Source organism: Hyperolius riggenbachi, chromosome 1 (assembly GCF_040937935.1).
Source record: "Hyperolius riggenbachi isolate aHypRig1 chromosome 1, aHypRig1.pri, whole genome shotgun sequence".
Classification (NCBI taxonomy): domain Eukaryota; kingdom Metazoa; phylum Chordata; class Amphibia; order Anura; family Hyperoliidae; genus Hyperolius; species Hyperolius riggenbachi.
The window spans coordinates 195,853,842-195,867,642 of NC_090646.1; the positions used below are offsets into that span (position 1 = coordinate 195,853,842).

The following is a 13,801-nucleotide window of genomic DNA, read 5'->3' on the forward strand; positions in this document are numbered from 1 at the left end:
AGTGACTTTAGGTTCACTTTAAGGGGAATGTACTTCCTCACTTTGAAGGACATCTGAACTGAGGCATATGGAGTCTGTCTTATTCATTTCCTTTTAAACAATACCAGTTGCCTGGCTGTCCTGCTGATCTCTTTGGCTTCAGTAGTGTCTGAATTACACACCTGAAACAAGCATTCGGCTAATCTAGTCAGACTTCAGTCAGAGCACCTGATCTGCATGCTTGTTCATTGTCCATGGCTAAAAGTATTAGAGGTAGAGGATCAGCAGGACAGCCAATGCAATGTGCATTGTTTAAAAGGAAATTGATATAGCAGTCTCCATAGCCCTCTCAGTTCAGTTGTCCTTTAATTTGTTTATATTCCAATAGCCTTTTTGTGGCAATGACAGCAGCTCTCTGTAATCTGTATTGCTGCTGTTGCATTGTACCCCTACAGGATAATTTCCGTACTGATACATGATGGATGTTCATACCAATTATTTAAATGCATGGATAATTGTGCTATAGTGTCTGACTTTGTCATGAACATTTTGGTAGGTTTAAATTAAGGTAGGCAAATCTGTACATGCTTGGGTAAATCTATCTTTGTATAATGGGATGCATGGGATTGGTCAGTCGTCCTGCCCCCATTCTTTTTTGGATTTCATTTTTTAATTATTAGAAATAATTCCTGTTCAAGAAGCAATACATTTTCACCCATTTCTTTCATATACTTTTACCTGTATGGCTCAGTCACTTTATTTGATCTCCAAATAAAAAATTAAAATGAGCTGTTCTACATCAAATATAAGCCCATGACATTAGACTCTGGATCACAAACTTGCAACCCTACATGGGTTGTGTCCATTATTCGGATTAATGGACTTTAATGGACAACTGAAGTAAGAAGAATTTGGAGGCAGCCATATTTTTCCTTTTAAAGAGACTCTGAAGCGAGAATAAATCTCGCTTCAGAGCTCATAGTTAGCAGGGGCATGTGTGCCCCTGCTAAAACGCCGCTATCCCGCGGCTAAACGGGGGTCCCTTACCCCCCGAAATCCCCTCCGTGCAGCCGAGGATCTCTTCCTGTTTGAGGCAGGGCTAATGCACGCAGCCCTGCCCCACGCGCGTATCTCCGCCTCTCCCCCGCCCCTCTCAGTCTTCCTTCGCTGAGAGGGGCGGGGGAGAGGCGGCGATGCGCTGCTGATAGACGCGGCTGGAGGCAGGGCTGCGGCCATTAGCCCTGCCTCTAGGAGCAGCAAAATCTATGACCAATTTGGTAGTTGATTTTGCGGGGGGGGTTGGGGGGGGGAAGGGACCCCTGTTTAGCCGCGGGATGTCGGCGTTTTAGCGGGGGCACACATGCCCCTGCTAACTATGAGCTCTGAAGCGAGAATTATTCTCGTTTCAGTGTCTCTTTAAACAATGGCCTCAATTCACTAAGATCATGCTGGAGATAAAGCAAGAGAAAACTTGCCACCACACAGTGGCCCATATGCAATTCATATTTTTTTCTCCTGAGTTTTCTCCTAGGTGATATTTTTAAACTTGTCAATAAAATGCCCTTTAACCCACCAGAAACCAAGAAAATACTCAAAATAATTTTATTAGTACTTTTTCACCTACTTTTTGGTACTGTTTTAATTGAAAAGTGCTGGAAAGTTATTTAAAATCAAAGATAAAAAATTATCTCCTAGGTGAAAACTCAGGTGAAAAAGAGAATTGCATATGGCCCAGTGTGAGAGTTATCTTCTCTCTTCATTCCTTAATTTACCTCCTGTCTTTAACTTTAGAATTCTGGAGTTATTTTAAGGATTGAAGAGTTAACTCTCTAGGTTTGACTGAGATAAAATGTTTCCTGAACACTACATGCCTCATCTCCATGGTGATAACTCTAGAAATGTTATTAAAACCAGGAGATAAGCTTAGTGAATTGAGGCCATAGTCCGTTGCCTGGCAGCCCTGCTGATTAGCTGCTGAAGTGTCTGAAGCCTCATACACAGTGGGGCGTTGTGTTGTACTGCGACGTTATAGTCACAACACACAAAAAAGGTGGTAATGCACATTAATGCTGCATTACCGTTGCAAACAGTAGGTACAGGAAAACATACAGGCAATGAAAAGTATGCTCTTCAGTACCTGGTAATATGTGCGTTTAGTGGTCACGTTCCCATAACGCAACACAATACAATGCGACGCTAATGTCTCACTGAGCATCCCATAGAATTAGCATTGCAGTGCGGTAAGCTGCGTTATAAGAGTTTATAACGCAGCTCTGCAACGTCTCACTGTGAATACGGCCTCAATATCGCCAGAAATAAGTATGCAGCAAATCTTGTCAGATTTGACAAATATCTGATCTGCTGCATGCTTCTTCAGGGTCTATGGCTAAAGGTATATGGACAACGATCAGCATGTTAGCAAGGCAAGTGGTATTGCTTAAAAGGAAAAAAAAAAGGCAGCCTCCATATCCCCCCTCACTACAGTCTTGCAAACAGTCCAGAGGTCAGGCACTATAATCAACATATAATTAAGAAACCAAAGGTTATGAGAAGCTGGGACTGTCTACACCGAGCACTACACTGAGAACCACCCCACTGTCCTCTATTTTGCACAAGAAGGTAGACAAATGGCTTACCTTCTACTTAAAAGCACTACTTATAGTGCGGAGCGATTGGTGACCTTGATCATAAACAAAGCCTCACCTTTTGCGTTCGCTCCGCTCCTGATGCCTGCACGATGGCATAAGGTGGGGCCAGATTCTCTGCCCCTGATGCCTGCAGGATGGGATAAGGTGGGGCTAGGTCCTGGGTAGCGGGTGGGTGGGGGGGGGGGTAGGCTTTTCCGAGGCTAAGGGGGCAGTTTTAAGATGGCTTTGTAATAAAATAATAAAAAAAATCTGCTTTCAGTTCACTTTTTTAAAGTGCTGTAAAAGTTTACTGGAATTTCAGTGTAGATGGGACACTAATCAGTCCTCCCTTCACCTAACTATATGGACACGTGTGGCAGAGAGATTTTCCCACCTTGGTCTTCTATCTTGCCTTACAACTATGTCCTCCTGTTGCTAGTGTATAAAATAAATTAGGAACGCAAAGGCAATAGCAAGATTCCTTTTTCAAACCCTGTGGGAATTAACCGTGGCACTTCCCCGGGCATGCCAGTTGCTAACAAGAGTTGGCTGGCTGTGGGAGGAATTATGCTGTAAAGACGTAGTAGTGATATGCTGAAAGAGGTGAGTACTGTATACATAGCCGTTTACTGCTTGACATGAAAGTGAAGAATTAAAGCGATTTTAATTCTGGTGGTCTGCTGGCTTCAGGCAAGCTTTTGGCATGCAGCCTTTTTCTTTAGTTGGGTGCTTTCACTTTCAGCATGAATGCAGCTCAGCTGTAAAACTATTCTGGACAGGGTTGCTTTTGCTGATCAAATTAACCCTGCTGTGCTGGACTCCGCTGCTTTCCATGCAGAATTCCTTTTTTTTGTGATTGCCTATTTTTTATTACAGAAAATGATCTTAAGAAAGTCTTCTTTTTACCAATCAGGTCAAAGTCCTAAAATTATAAGAAATAAACCCCATGGTTTAGAGAGAACAGATTCCCAAACCATAGGTGAATTTCCCAGAAGAAGAAAGGGTATGTATTTTAGCTGTCCACGCTGTCCTGTTTACAACTATTGTGCACACTGCCATAGTGATGCTGAGGTAACAGCGCTGTAGTATTTGGTGCCCCTAATGCATTCAAAAGCTGTATACTCATTAATTGATCGTAATATATTTAATGTTCAGGCTACATTCGCCATAGTGAATATATTTATCATTTTCAATTTGTTTGTCCAGTGCTATGTACTTTCACATATTTTTATTTAAACCTGTTATACTATATATGAGGCTTTTGCGAGGTAGACCTATGTTCTCCTTTTATTCTGGTTTACTGGTTGTGTGATTTGATTATTATGACTGTTTATCAATAGCATGTTTTAATTTTTTTGTGCAGCAAGGCCAGCACCTTTGCAAATCACGCCTGTTCCAGAGTGGGTGGAATTGCCTGTACGTTCTCCTGTAACAAGAAGTTTCACAAGAGAGTAAGTTTATAGTTTATCTCTAGTATGTTGTAGGCAGTATTATTCTGTAAAAATTGATGTTTCAAATTAATATGTGAAATAGTCAATCGTTTAATGAGTAGACTCCCGAATGTTGTTAGAAGTCCGGAAAGTAGGGCTTTCTTCCATTTCTAACACCTAAAGTGTAGTTCCTATTAGAAGAGACAACAGAATATAATGTGTGAACAGTAGCTGTTAGGACATGGCAGGACAGGCATTGGGTAAATATGTTCTGAAATGTGTCCTGGACTAAAACCAAACACCCAGTATGACATCACGTGGCACAACATTTTTCCTGTCTGTCTGGGTCAGGTCACACAGGTGGCAAACGGGAGTGCTGAATGAGTACTCCTGCTCTACGCTGTCAGTGTAGAATACAGTGAGCTGTATACACAAATCAATATTTAAGTAGCAGTGTGGGGCCACACTGTTGTAAAAAATGTTATTTTCAGTAATTGGGTTTGGGGTTTCAGACTTAATTAAAATCCTTATCAGAGGCCATGACACAGCCAAAAGGGAGCATGCATGGGCTGTGGATGTTTGGCAGAATCCACCTCCCACGTAGGTAACACTTTTTGTCACATTGAATCTGGGCTAGGACATTATCTTCATTGAGTTTGTATGTTCTCTCCCTCTGTGTTTGTGTGTTTCTTTTGAACACTCAATCCCAAAACCTAAATGTTAGAGGAACTTTTATGAATATAACTTAATGAAAAGGTAGCTTGCTTTTATCCGAGATGCTGGTATTTTTACTGCTGACAAGGTGAATCACTGAGATTGAGATTTTTTTTCTCTTCTCTGTGAAGTGAGTTGGAGCATTACCTGATCTCCTAAAACCATTTTTTTTCTTTTTTTTTCTTTTCTGGAGCAGAGCATTGACATTGTAGCCCAGGCTAAGCATCACTGGGACAGCATGGTTACATACATATATGCAGCAGTATGTAGATATCAGAAGTGAGTTTTGATGCCGAAGTCAGAATACTTTATGCAAACCTGTAAGGTTTAGAGAAGAAATGACTTACATCGGTAGAGGGAAGCGTTTGGATCCTCCAGAGGCTTTCTACGTCCTACTCGAGACCACTGATCCAGTGCTGCACCCTCTGGAAGTTGGTGTCCATTATCTTGTCCTTGAATGTGTCGCACTGCACTGTATGCCGAGGCAGTAGAATGGAGCCTCGTTTTTTTTCAGTGGAGAAAGCAGAGCCCCGTTGGCTCCAGGCTACTGCGCAGATACAAGGTATCTTGCACCTGCATAGTGTGGTCGCACACATTCATGGAGAAAGCCCTGGTCATGTGGGTTCCGGGGTCTCAGAGCTGGACTGGTCGGGAACGAGGGGAATCTCTGAATTATCTAGAGGCTTCCATCTACTGAGGTAAGCACCTGTTTGGGGCACTTTTTTTCCATCAGGTACACCACTTTAAAAAAAAAAATTTTTTTTAATTATCCCTAAATTTATTACATGCTACCATTTGTCATTGTGGTTTTTCTTTAATTGGCTCACTTATATTCCCCACCCCCACCAATGACTTTAGACTAAGGTGCCAGTTAGGGACATTACTTTATACTTTGTAAAGTGCTCTAGAAGGTGCCCTTGGTATTTGAATATTAAGACTAAGATCATCTTAAAGTAAGGGAGTCATTTTGAACTGTACTAAAATTGATTTCTAAACAACCTTTTCTTTGTGTTTTGTGGTTTGGATCTTTTGGCTTTATTTGAGTAAAAAAAAAAGTTTAGTAAATGCTCATTTAAAACTTCAAATACCACATTTCTCAGTGTCTTTTCTGTATAAGTATGCATTCTAAAACAGATGGTTTGCAAATTAACGGTCTAATTAGTTCCTCCAGGTTCCCTATGCCTTCCAGGCCGGATTCAGTCCATAGTACGGCTTCCAGCAGCGACTCTCAGGACAGTGAAGAGAACTACGTACCAATGAATCCTAGCCTGTCTGATGGCCCAGTATGTACCTCATCATTTTTCTCTTGTTTGATGGATCACATCTTAAAAATAATTAGACTAGTTTGGGATTCTTATTATTGGTTACATCTATATTGTGATTGTAGCTGGTGGTGTGTATAGTGTATGTGACTTAATCTATAAAGGTCCATGGTTACTCAGGATGTGGCCCATAGGTTAAGAATGACAAGCTATCGTCTTTGGGCTACCTTAGAAAATGTTTGACTAGCAGTTTCTGCAGTCTTAAACCTCTTGAGTTTTCAGTTTTTTTCACTGTTAGAGATGAGGTTGGTACTGGGTTGTGTCTACAATGAATTAAGACACATGCTTTGCTAGTGTAATCATTTAAAGTAGAAGTGAAGCGAGAGAAAGATAGTCAGATACTTACCCATGGAGAGGGAAGGCTCTGGATCCTATAGAACCTTCTTGGTCCTCGCTTGGTGTCTTTGTTCCAGCACTGTAATCTCTGTTGCATGTATTTGACCAACTGGTCAAATATTCCTTCTGGTACCCTCAGAAGACTTTATGCGCACATGTGCCGTACGGAGTCTTCACAAGCACAGGAGGACAATTTCTTCCTGGCAGAGCCCTTTAACTTATTGTTAGTAGAGGTGTTTCTGTTGGCTGTGGAGCTGTGGATAACGCACAGTCCACATCTTTAAAGCTATGTGACTTATTCCTGTAACTTACAAAACAACGTACGTTTTGGAATATGAAAAAAGTCAAAACGTTTTTAAATAAACAAAAGCCTAGTTGATGGTATGATACAATGCCCAATCTGAGTTGACCCCATTAAATTTTAAGCAAACTACTTGCTTTATATCAGGGGTGTCCATACTTTTTAGGCCAAGGGCTATATGGCCATTCTCGAGAGTGCTAGGGGGTCAAATTTAGTGAAATTAAACACCATTTTTGTTGATTGCTGTTAGGTACACTATACCTGTTACATTCTGTCAAATAAGATCTTTCCATGGGAAATAACCCATACACAATCTGCAGGTAGCACAGTGGCAACTGTTAATCAGTGGGTGTTACTGCTACAGTGGTGGCTGATAACCTACAGGTGAGCCAAAGGGGAGGCACCACAGATATGGCCTGCGGGCCTTATGGAATTAATAACCGTAGAGAGCTTTGGGGGCCACCAGAAAAGGCTTGGCGGGCCACATTTGGCCCATTGGCCCAGACTTTAGACATGCCTGTTTTAAATGAATGGAAACGTGTGTCCAAGAGCACACACACCAGGCCCAGTTTTTAGTGTGTGCCCAGATCCTCACCCTTGTACCTCGGGGTCCTCTTGCAACATCAACTTGAAGGATCAGCACCACACAGAAGAATGCATTATAAGCTCTTAAACTTTACTGTGTCAAATGACATAACATGACAGGCAGCGACAGCCTGCAGTTTCGGCCTCTGTGGCCTTTCTCAAGTTGCCAAAGTGTCAAATGCATAACATCACAAAACCCAACACCATTGAATACTCTTAACCCCACCCCTCAGGGCAGGTAACTGTAAGGTGTGCCAGAGGAGAAAAGTCGGATCTGATGGGAGACTATATACTTTCAAAACGCTCCAATGAAATGCAATTTATTCAAACTCACCAATCCGGTTTCTAGTCCCATCCGGAAACCACCAGCTTCACCTTTCCATAACGACTAGCACAGGACTGCATCACACTCTCCTAATCGCTGCTGTACAAACAGCAGCTAGACACCTCTGCCGGTCACGTAACGTCAGTCACGTGATCAGCTATAAGAGCCAATCATATGCATCCCTGTGCCGGCCAATAGGGAGTAACTAGCCTCGGCTTATGAGGCAAGGGGGCGTGTAATAGACTTAAGAAAAGCTGCTATGGGCAGCGGTAAAACACAGCCCCGTCCCATAGCAATAATGTAAACACAGCCACTTACATGCTCACATGCCTCAGCCAAGTAAAAGATTATCCGGTTGCAGATAGAAGAGAACTAACTTCACTCACACTGTCGTCTGTAAAACAAGGAAAATAAAAAACATACATCAATACAGTTCAAGGTAATAACACATACTATACAAAAGTGTACAGCAGATCAAAATGTGTACCTCAATCAATATACAAAATAATGTTTAAATACAAAAGCTCAAGTCACACTCTATTCAGCCCGCTGGACCCATGGCACCCAATCGCCTAATCCACCCTGCCTCCCTCCACAATAATTCTTTCTGTTGGTCACATCCTCTTGGTAGGACCTCATCCTCATAGTCTAGGACCAATTTAGGGGGAAGCCAATTACCTTATCTGTATGTTTTTGGGATGTGGGAGGAAACCAGAGTGCCCAGAGGAAACCCACGCAGACACGGGTAGAACATACAAACTCCTTGCAGATGTTGATCTGGCTGGGATTCAAACCGGAGACCCAGCATTGCAAGGCAAGAGCGCTAACCACTATGCCACCGTGCTGCCCATGATAGAGGCATGATAGGATTTGTAGTTTTCTCACAGCTGGAGTGCCAAGGTTAACCATCACTGCTTTAGGCTGTTTTTTCCCTCGCCACCCTCCTGGACCACCTATAACCTCCGCTAGTCTGCCCAGTCATTCCTCCAGTCAGGGTGTACTGCGCATAAGCCGCACATACCCTTCATGCTCCCGTTGCCATAAACATTCTGCGCCTGCTCATTACTACTGAGGAAATTACTAGGCCAACTAGCGGAGGATCCAGGCAGCTTGGGAGGATGGTGAGGTAGCGAACAGCCTGCAGGGGGCTGGGGGAAGCCCCAGGTATGTATACATTTTTTTTAATTTTTTTTTTTTTTCCTTTAGTCCCCAGTCTCCGGTACACTCTAAACTGGGGGGAAATGTACTTAGACCAACTTAATGGTCATGATCAAGTCTAAAAACCCTAATCTGCGAGTCACTAAACTCTGCTTTCCAAGTATACTACATACATTAAATATGATCAGTGCATGAGACCTACACAAGTTATTCTTGTTTTGAAGATTTAGTCTAGTCCTCAATTAGTACATAAAGTAGAGCTATATAATACATAAAAAAGGTATTCTCAGAAATCGTCCCCAAATGAATATATTTTTAGTTGGCATTTGTAAATTGTCAGTTCTGCAATTTTTAGGTGTATTGACTGTGAGGCCTGTAAATGAGTTTTTTCCTTGCGCTCTCATTTTCCTCCAATTTACATTGACACATATTGTAGCATTTTGTTATTTTTTTTTTATTTTTTTTCATCATTGCTCTGCTTATAAGTAATGATGTGATCACTATTTTCATAATTCCAGGGTTTGTTTGAGAGCAACAGCCTTGATGGAGGGAACAGCCCCATGGTGAAGCCTAAAGGAGACAAGCAAGTGGAATATTTAGACCTAGATTTGGACCCAGGCAAATCAACACCTCCTAGAAAAGTAAGATAAAACAGCTGTACAGATTTAAAAAAATGTTGTACATACTGAATGTGCTTGTTTGTTGTTGTCAGGTAAATGTGATTTAAAAACATTGTGGAATGGAACCTACTCATCTGGTACTCTTATTCATTAAAAGTAAATAAATATGGCAGCCCCCATATTCTTCTTATTTCAGTTGTCCTTTAACTACCCACTACGTGACTGCTAGCAATTTTTTTCCGATGACCTGCCTTTTTTGAGCGACCGTTTCTGCGATCTTGCGGCGTGGGTACAGGTGCACGATTGCGTGAACTATGTTTGGCGTCGCACAGTGATAATGACTGTTACAGCGGATCAGATCTTTAAGATACCTGACGACTCCTGCGCAAAGTGTCGCAATCGTTTGAACTCTCGTTCGAGCTGTCGTGTGCTGTCACGTGACTTCATTTGTACCGGCTGGCCGGAAGATTGATTGGGAAAACTCCTTGTCGGGGGACGTCGCTGGGATGCATCTTCCTGTGTCGGCAGGTGAGTATTCAGCTTTACACTCTACCAGAAGGCGAAAAGATGATTGCAGAGGTCATCAAACAATTGGGTTAATTAAAACATGTAAAGATTTTAGTTGTAGCATATTGACAAATACTATGTTGTTTTTGGGGTGAACTGCTGAAACCAAAGTTTTCTTCTTGTAAAATTGAATCCCTTTGTCATGTCACATACCAAATTAAAGCCCAACCAACAAAAAGAGCTTTAAAATGACACCTTGTCCAGGTCTGTATCTCATCTGTTTTTTGGGGAAATTGTTTACTATTTCAGGACACCGCAATTTTTAATGAAAATGTGTAAAAAAAAAAACAAACAAAAAAAACACACGATATGTCTTTAGTAATTTTTTTAAATGTAGAGTTCTGAAAAGTTATTTTAAAAATTATCTCCTAGGAGAAACATGACTTGAATAAGGGCTTTGGCTTCCAAATTAAGATTTACCCTAAACTGGCTTTCACCCCCCAAATAGACAGTTCTGTCAAATCCTCTTGATAGACATTCTCTGAACCCAAAAATAACAAAAGATGGTCCTCTTTATTTTATCCTGGTCCATACATTAATTAGGTTTGGTTCACATTGGCATTTTAAGCCAAACTGATCCGGTAAAGTAGATCCGATTTCCACTTCACCGGATCCATATGGCTTGGTCCACACTGGCATGTTCTGATCACCAGTCGATCGGATCAGTTTGCCACGCCAGCAGGTGAGGGAGGGTTAAAAACGTACCCAGGCATCTTCTTTATTGCAGCCGGGCGGTAGAGAGGGTTTCTTTCAGGCTTCAATCTTCTTCCGCATCATGTGACGACACACATCATGTGACTATAGTCACATGACGCATGTAGCCACATGACGTGGATGAAGACGGAAGCCTGTAAGAAACACTCTACCGCCCGGCTGCAATAAAGTAGATGCCTGGGTAAGACTTAACCCTCCCTCACCCACTCGCAAGGCTGCAGCACCCTCACCACCCATGCTCAGGTAGAGCCCAGTTCGCATCCCCCCACTCCTCGACCCCCAGTTGATTTTGCCCTCCAAACGGTCCGTTTTTTCACTAGTGTGAAGAAACGTTCCATACTGTCATTGCTGCCCCCCACCCTTCCTATGCAGGGCTTCATCTTCCGATCCTGGTCCACTGGGTTCAGCGGTCCAGAAAAAATGGTGCTGTAGCAAAGTTGCATTCCGTTCATCAGAACATACGCAACGGATCCATACAAATGGAAGCATGTGAATGGTTCCATAGGTTAACATTGGATCCGCTCGCATCCGTTACGTTTGTACAGTATCCGTTCCCCGTACGGTCGACTTTTTAACTCTGTGGACCGGGCCTAAATGGCATCTTTAGTAATGTTTCCCTTAGAAAACCACTAAAGAATTCCGGTGAAAAGTCCTTTTTAGAACGGTGAATTCCACTATTGAAATAGCTGTTCTGCTATATTAAAATGATAAACTGCCACTGGGAAAACACAATGAATAGTAAACTGCATACAAGGTTGCTGCAGAAAGTGCATCTGCAGTTTATGAACATGGCCTAAGGTCTGGAACCCACTACAAAGCGCTATCGCTAATCTCAATTGATTGCGTTTTTAATGAGCGTTTTGTAACTGATTTTATGAGCGGTTTCTGGTGATTTTTATTGTAGCGTTTTAGAAAAGCCTAAGCGTTTTGCCAGCAATTGTGTAGCGATTTGCGATTAGCGTTTTTAATTCTGATTGGTCATTTTAATTTTTATACAGTGTGCAGTAATTTAAAAACTCTAGCAGAATCGCTCTGTTTAGCGATTTATGAGCGATTACGCCAGCGTTTATATACTTAACATTGCATAAACGCTAACGCTAAAAAAATGTTGCATGTCTTGTGTTTGCGATTTTGCTAATCTCAATCGCTCCAGTATAATAGTTTGAAATTTTGAAAATTATTAAAAAATTTTTTTTTTTTTTTTATTATATAAAAAATGTGGTTTATCTTTTAAGCAGACTCTTGATAGTAACTGCTTCTTTTTACTCCACAGAAGAAGAGCAGTGGTTCTGGAAGCAGTGCAGCAGAAGAAAAAGTGGATTACGTTGTAGTTGATAAGGAAAAAACCCTTGCTCTGACAAATACAAGAAAAGCATGGACTGATGAAAGACAGTCAACAGAATCTGAAACCCCAACCAAGAGCCTCAAGTGAGGGTTGAGCAGAAACCATCTTCTTCCTTCTTGACAAACAAACCATGTTTGAAACGGAACGACAGTACTTTGTGTTTTCACTCGTTTGGGTATGGAACTTGCATCTCTAGGAACTTTTACAGATTACTCAATGAGACAGAGACTTTTGTGCACTGCGGATTCTATATCATGAATATGAGAATGTATATACTCTATAATGTAAAAATCAACAAGGACCATTTGTTTAACACATTTAGCCATGTTTTGTAGTATTACAATGTTTTATGCACTTTTTGTTGTTCAAACAATGGTTCTTGTTCTTACCACCGGTTTTGCTGTTAACATAGCTAACACCCAAGTTTTACTTTACAAACTAATACGACTTTAAAAGCTATGACATTTTAAGGAGGTAGATTGGTCATTAGTGCATTGCAGTGCATGGTAGCATAACAATGGCCATCTGTCACCAAAAGACAAACTGTAATTAGTGTATTCTCTGATTGTGACTTTTATGCTTCCTTTTATTTTATGTTCATATGTTATATGTGTGACAGTTTGTTTTAGATTTCAGATGTTATCAGCCTTTTGTGTTTTTTTGTTTTTGTTTTTTTTTCAAAAATGTTGAACATTGATTTCTGCCATGGTCACCGAAACTGCAGAACCATTTGCTTATGGTTTTATTTTTTTTATACAACCTTGTTGCCTTGATAAATCATTAATCAAAATCTATGTATTTGAATGTAATTGTATTTCTTTCTTAAATTGTAAATTAATTTTTTTAAAATTGTTTCTAATTAAAGGGCCACAAAACCTAAAATGCAGGTTGAACGAATTAGAGAATCAACATACCATGCGAATATATTTGTAGTGTTCTGTAGGACCCTTTTCCACTGTATGCATTCCATTATGATTTTTGGAACGGATGCGTTTGACCGGTAATGCTCCATTAAGAAAATGGAAATCACTATGATTCTTTTCAATTATGCTGGATCCACACCACACAATTTTTTGGCAGATTTACCTGCCAGATCGATTATTTCCAGCATGTCCGATCTGTGATTTTCTGATCGATTTCTGTTTTTCTATGGAAATCGATCGATTATTTCCCAGCATGTCTGATCTGAGGATCGGTTTTTGTTGTGCGATTTTCTGATCGATTTCCATAGAAAAACAGAAATCGATCAGAAAATCACAGATCGGACATGCTGGAAATAATCGATCTGGCAGGTAAATCTGCCCAAAAATTGTATGGTGTGGATCCAGCATTAAGGCAAGTCAATTTTTTTTATTCTCAAAACCAATTGTAGTACATACTGCATTTTTTTTTCTTGCATTTGAGTGAAAGTCATTAGAAGTGCAAAAAAATCTCATCCCAAGCACAGTGCTAAGTGATTTTTTTTTTTTTTTTTTTGCAATTCACCTGAGATAGAGATGATTATTTTTGTTAAGTCTGAAAAAAAAAAAAACACGATCGCACTAAAATCCCACTGGAACGAATGGAAAATCATATAGTCAATCTTTTCAAGCCTGTCCTGCAATTATCATTTGTCATTGAAGAGTCTGAGTGGCATGTAGAAAAATTATTATAAGGAGAAGTGAACTGAGAAGTCAATTTATTGCCATCACGTTGCAGCACATTTTAAAGTGAAATTTCAAGAATTTAATTTTCTTTTCATAGTCTTTATGAAAAACATCTAGTCTGTCAGCAAATTG

The 13,801-nt window shown here is 40.8% G+C and overlaps 1 protein-coding gene across 3 annotated transcripts in view; it reads left to right on the forward strand.

Moving 5' to 3' along the window:
* The window catches only part of GAB1 (GRB2 associated binding protein 1), a 116,180-nt gene extending 103,359 nt beyond the window's left edge, over positions 1-12,821 (forward strand). For 2 of the 3 annotated variants that reach the window (XM_068279535.1, XM_068279542.1), the window contains exons 7-11: positions 3,520-3,609; positions 3,970-4,057; positions 5,913-6,033; positions 9,296-9,418; positions 11,952-12,821. In XM_068279535.1, the coding sequence (XP_068135636.1) occupies positions 3,520-3,609; positions 3,970-4,057; positions 5,913-6,033; positions 9,296-9,418; positions 11,952-12,110 (581 nt within the window). In that variant the 3' untranslated portion in view covers positions 12,111-12,821. The remainder of the gene's footprint in view (positions 1-3,519; positions 3,610-3,969; positions 4,058-5,912; positions 6,034-9,295; positions 9,419-11,951) is intronic. The other variant, XM_068279549.1, reaches the window with a different exon arrangement.
* The last annotated feature ends 980 nt before the right edge of the window (positions 12,822-13,801 follow it).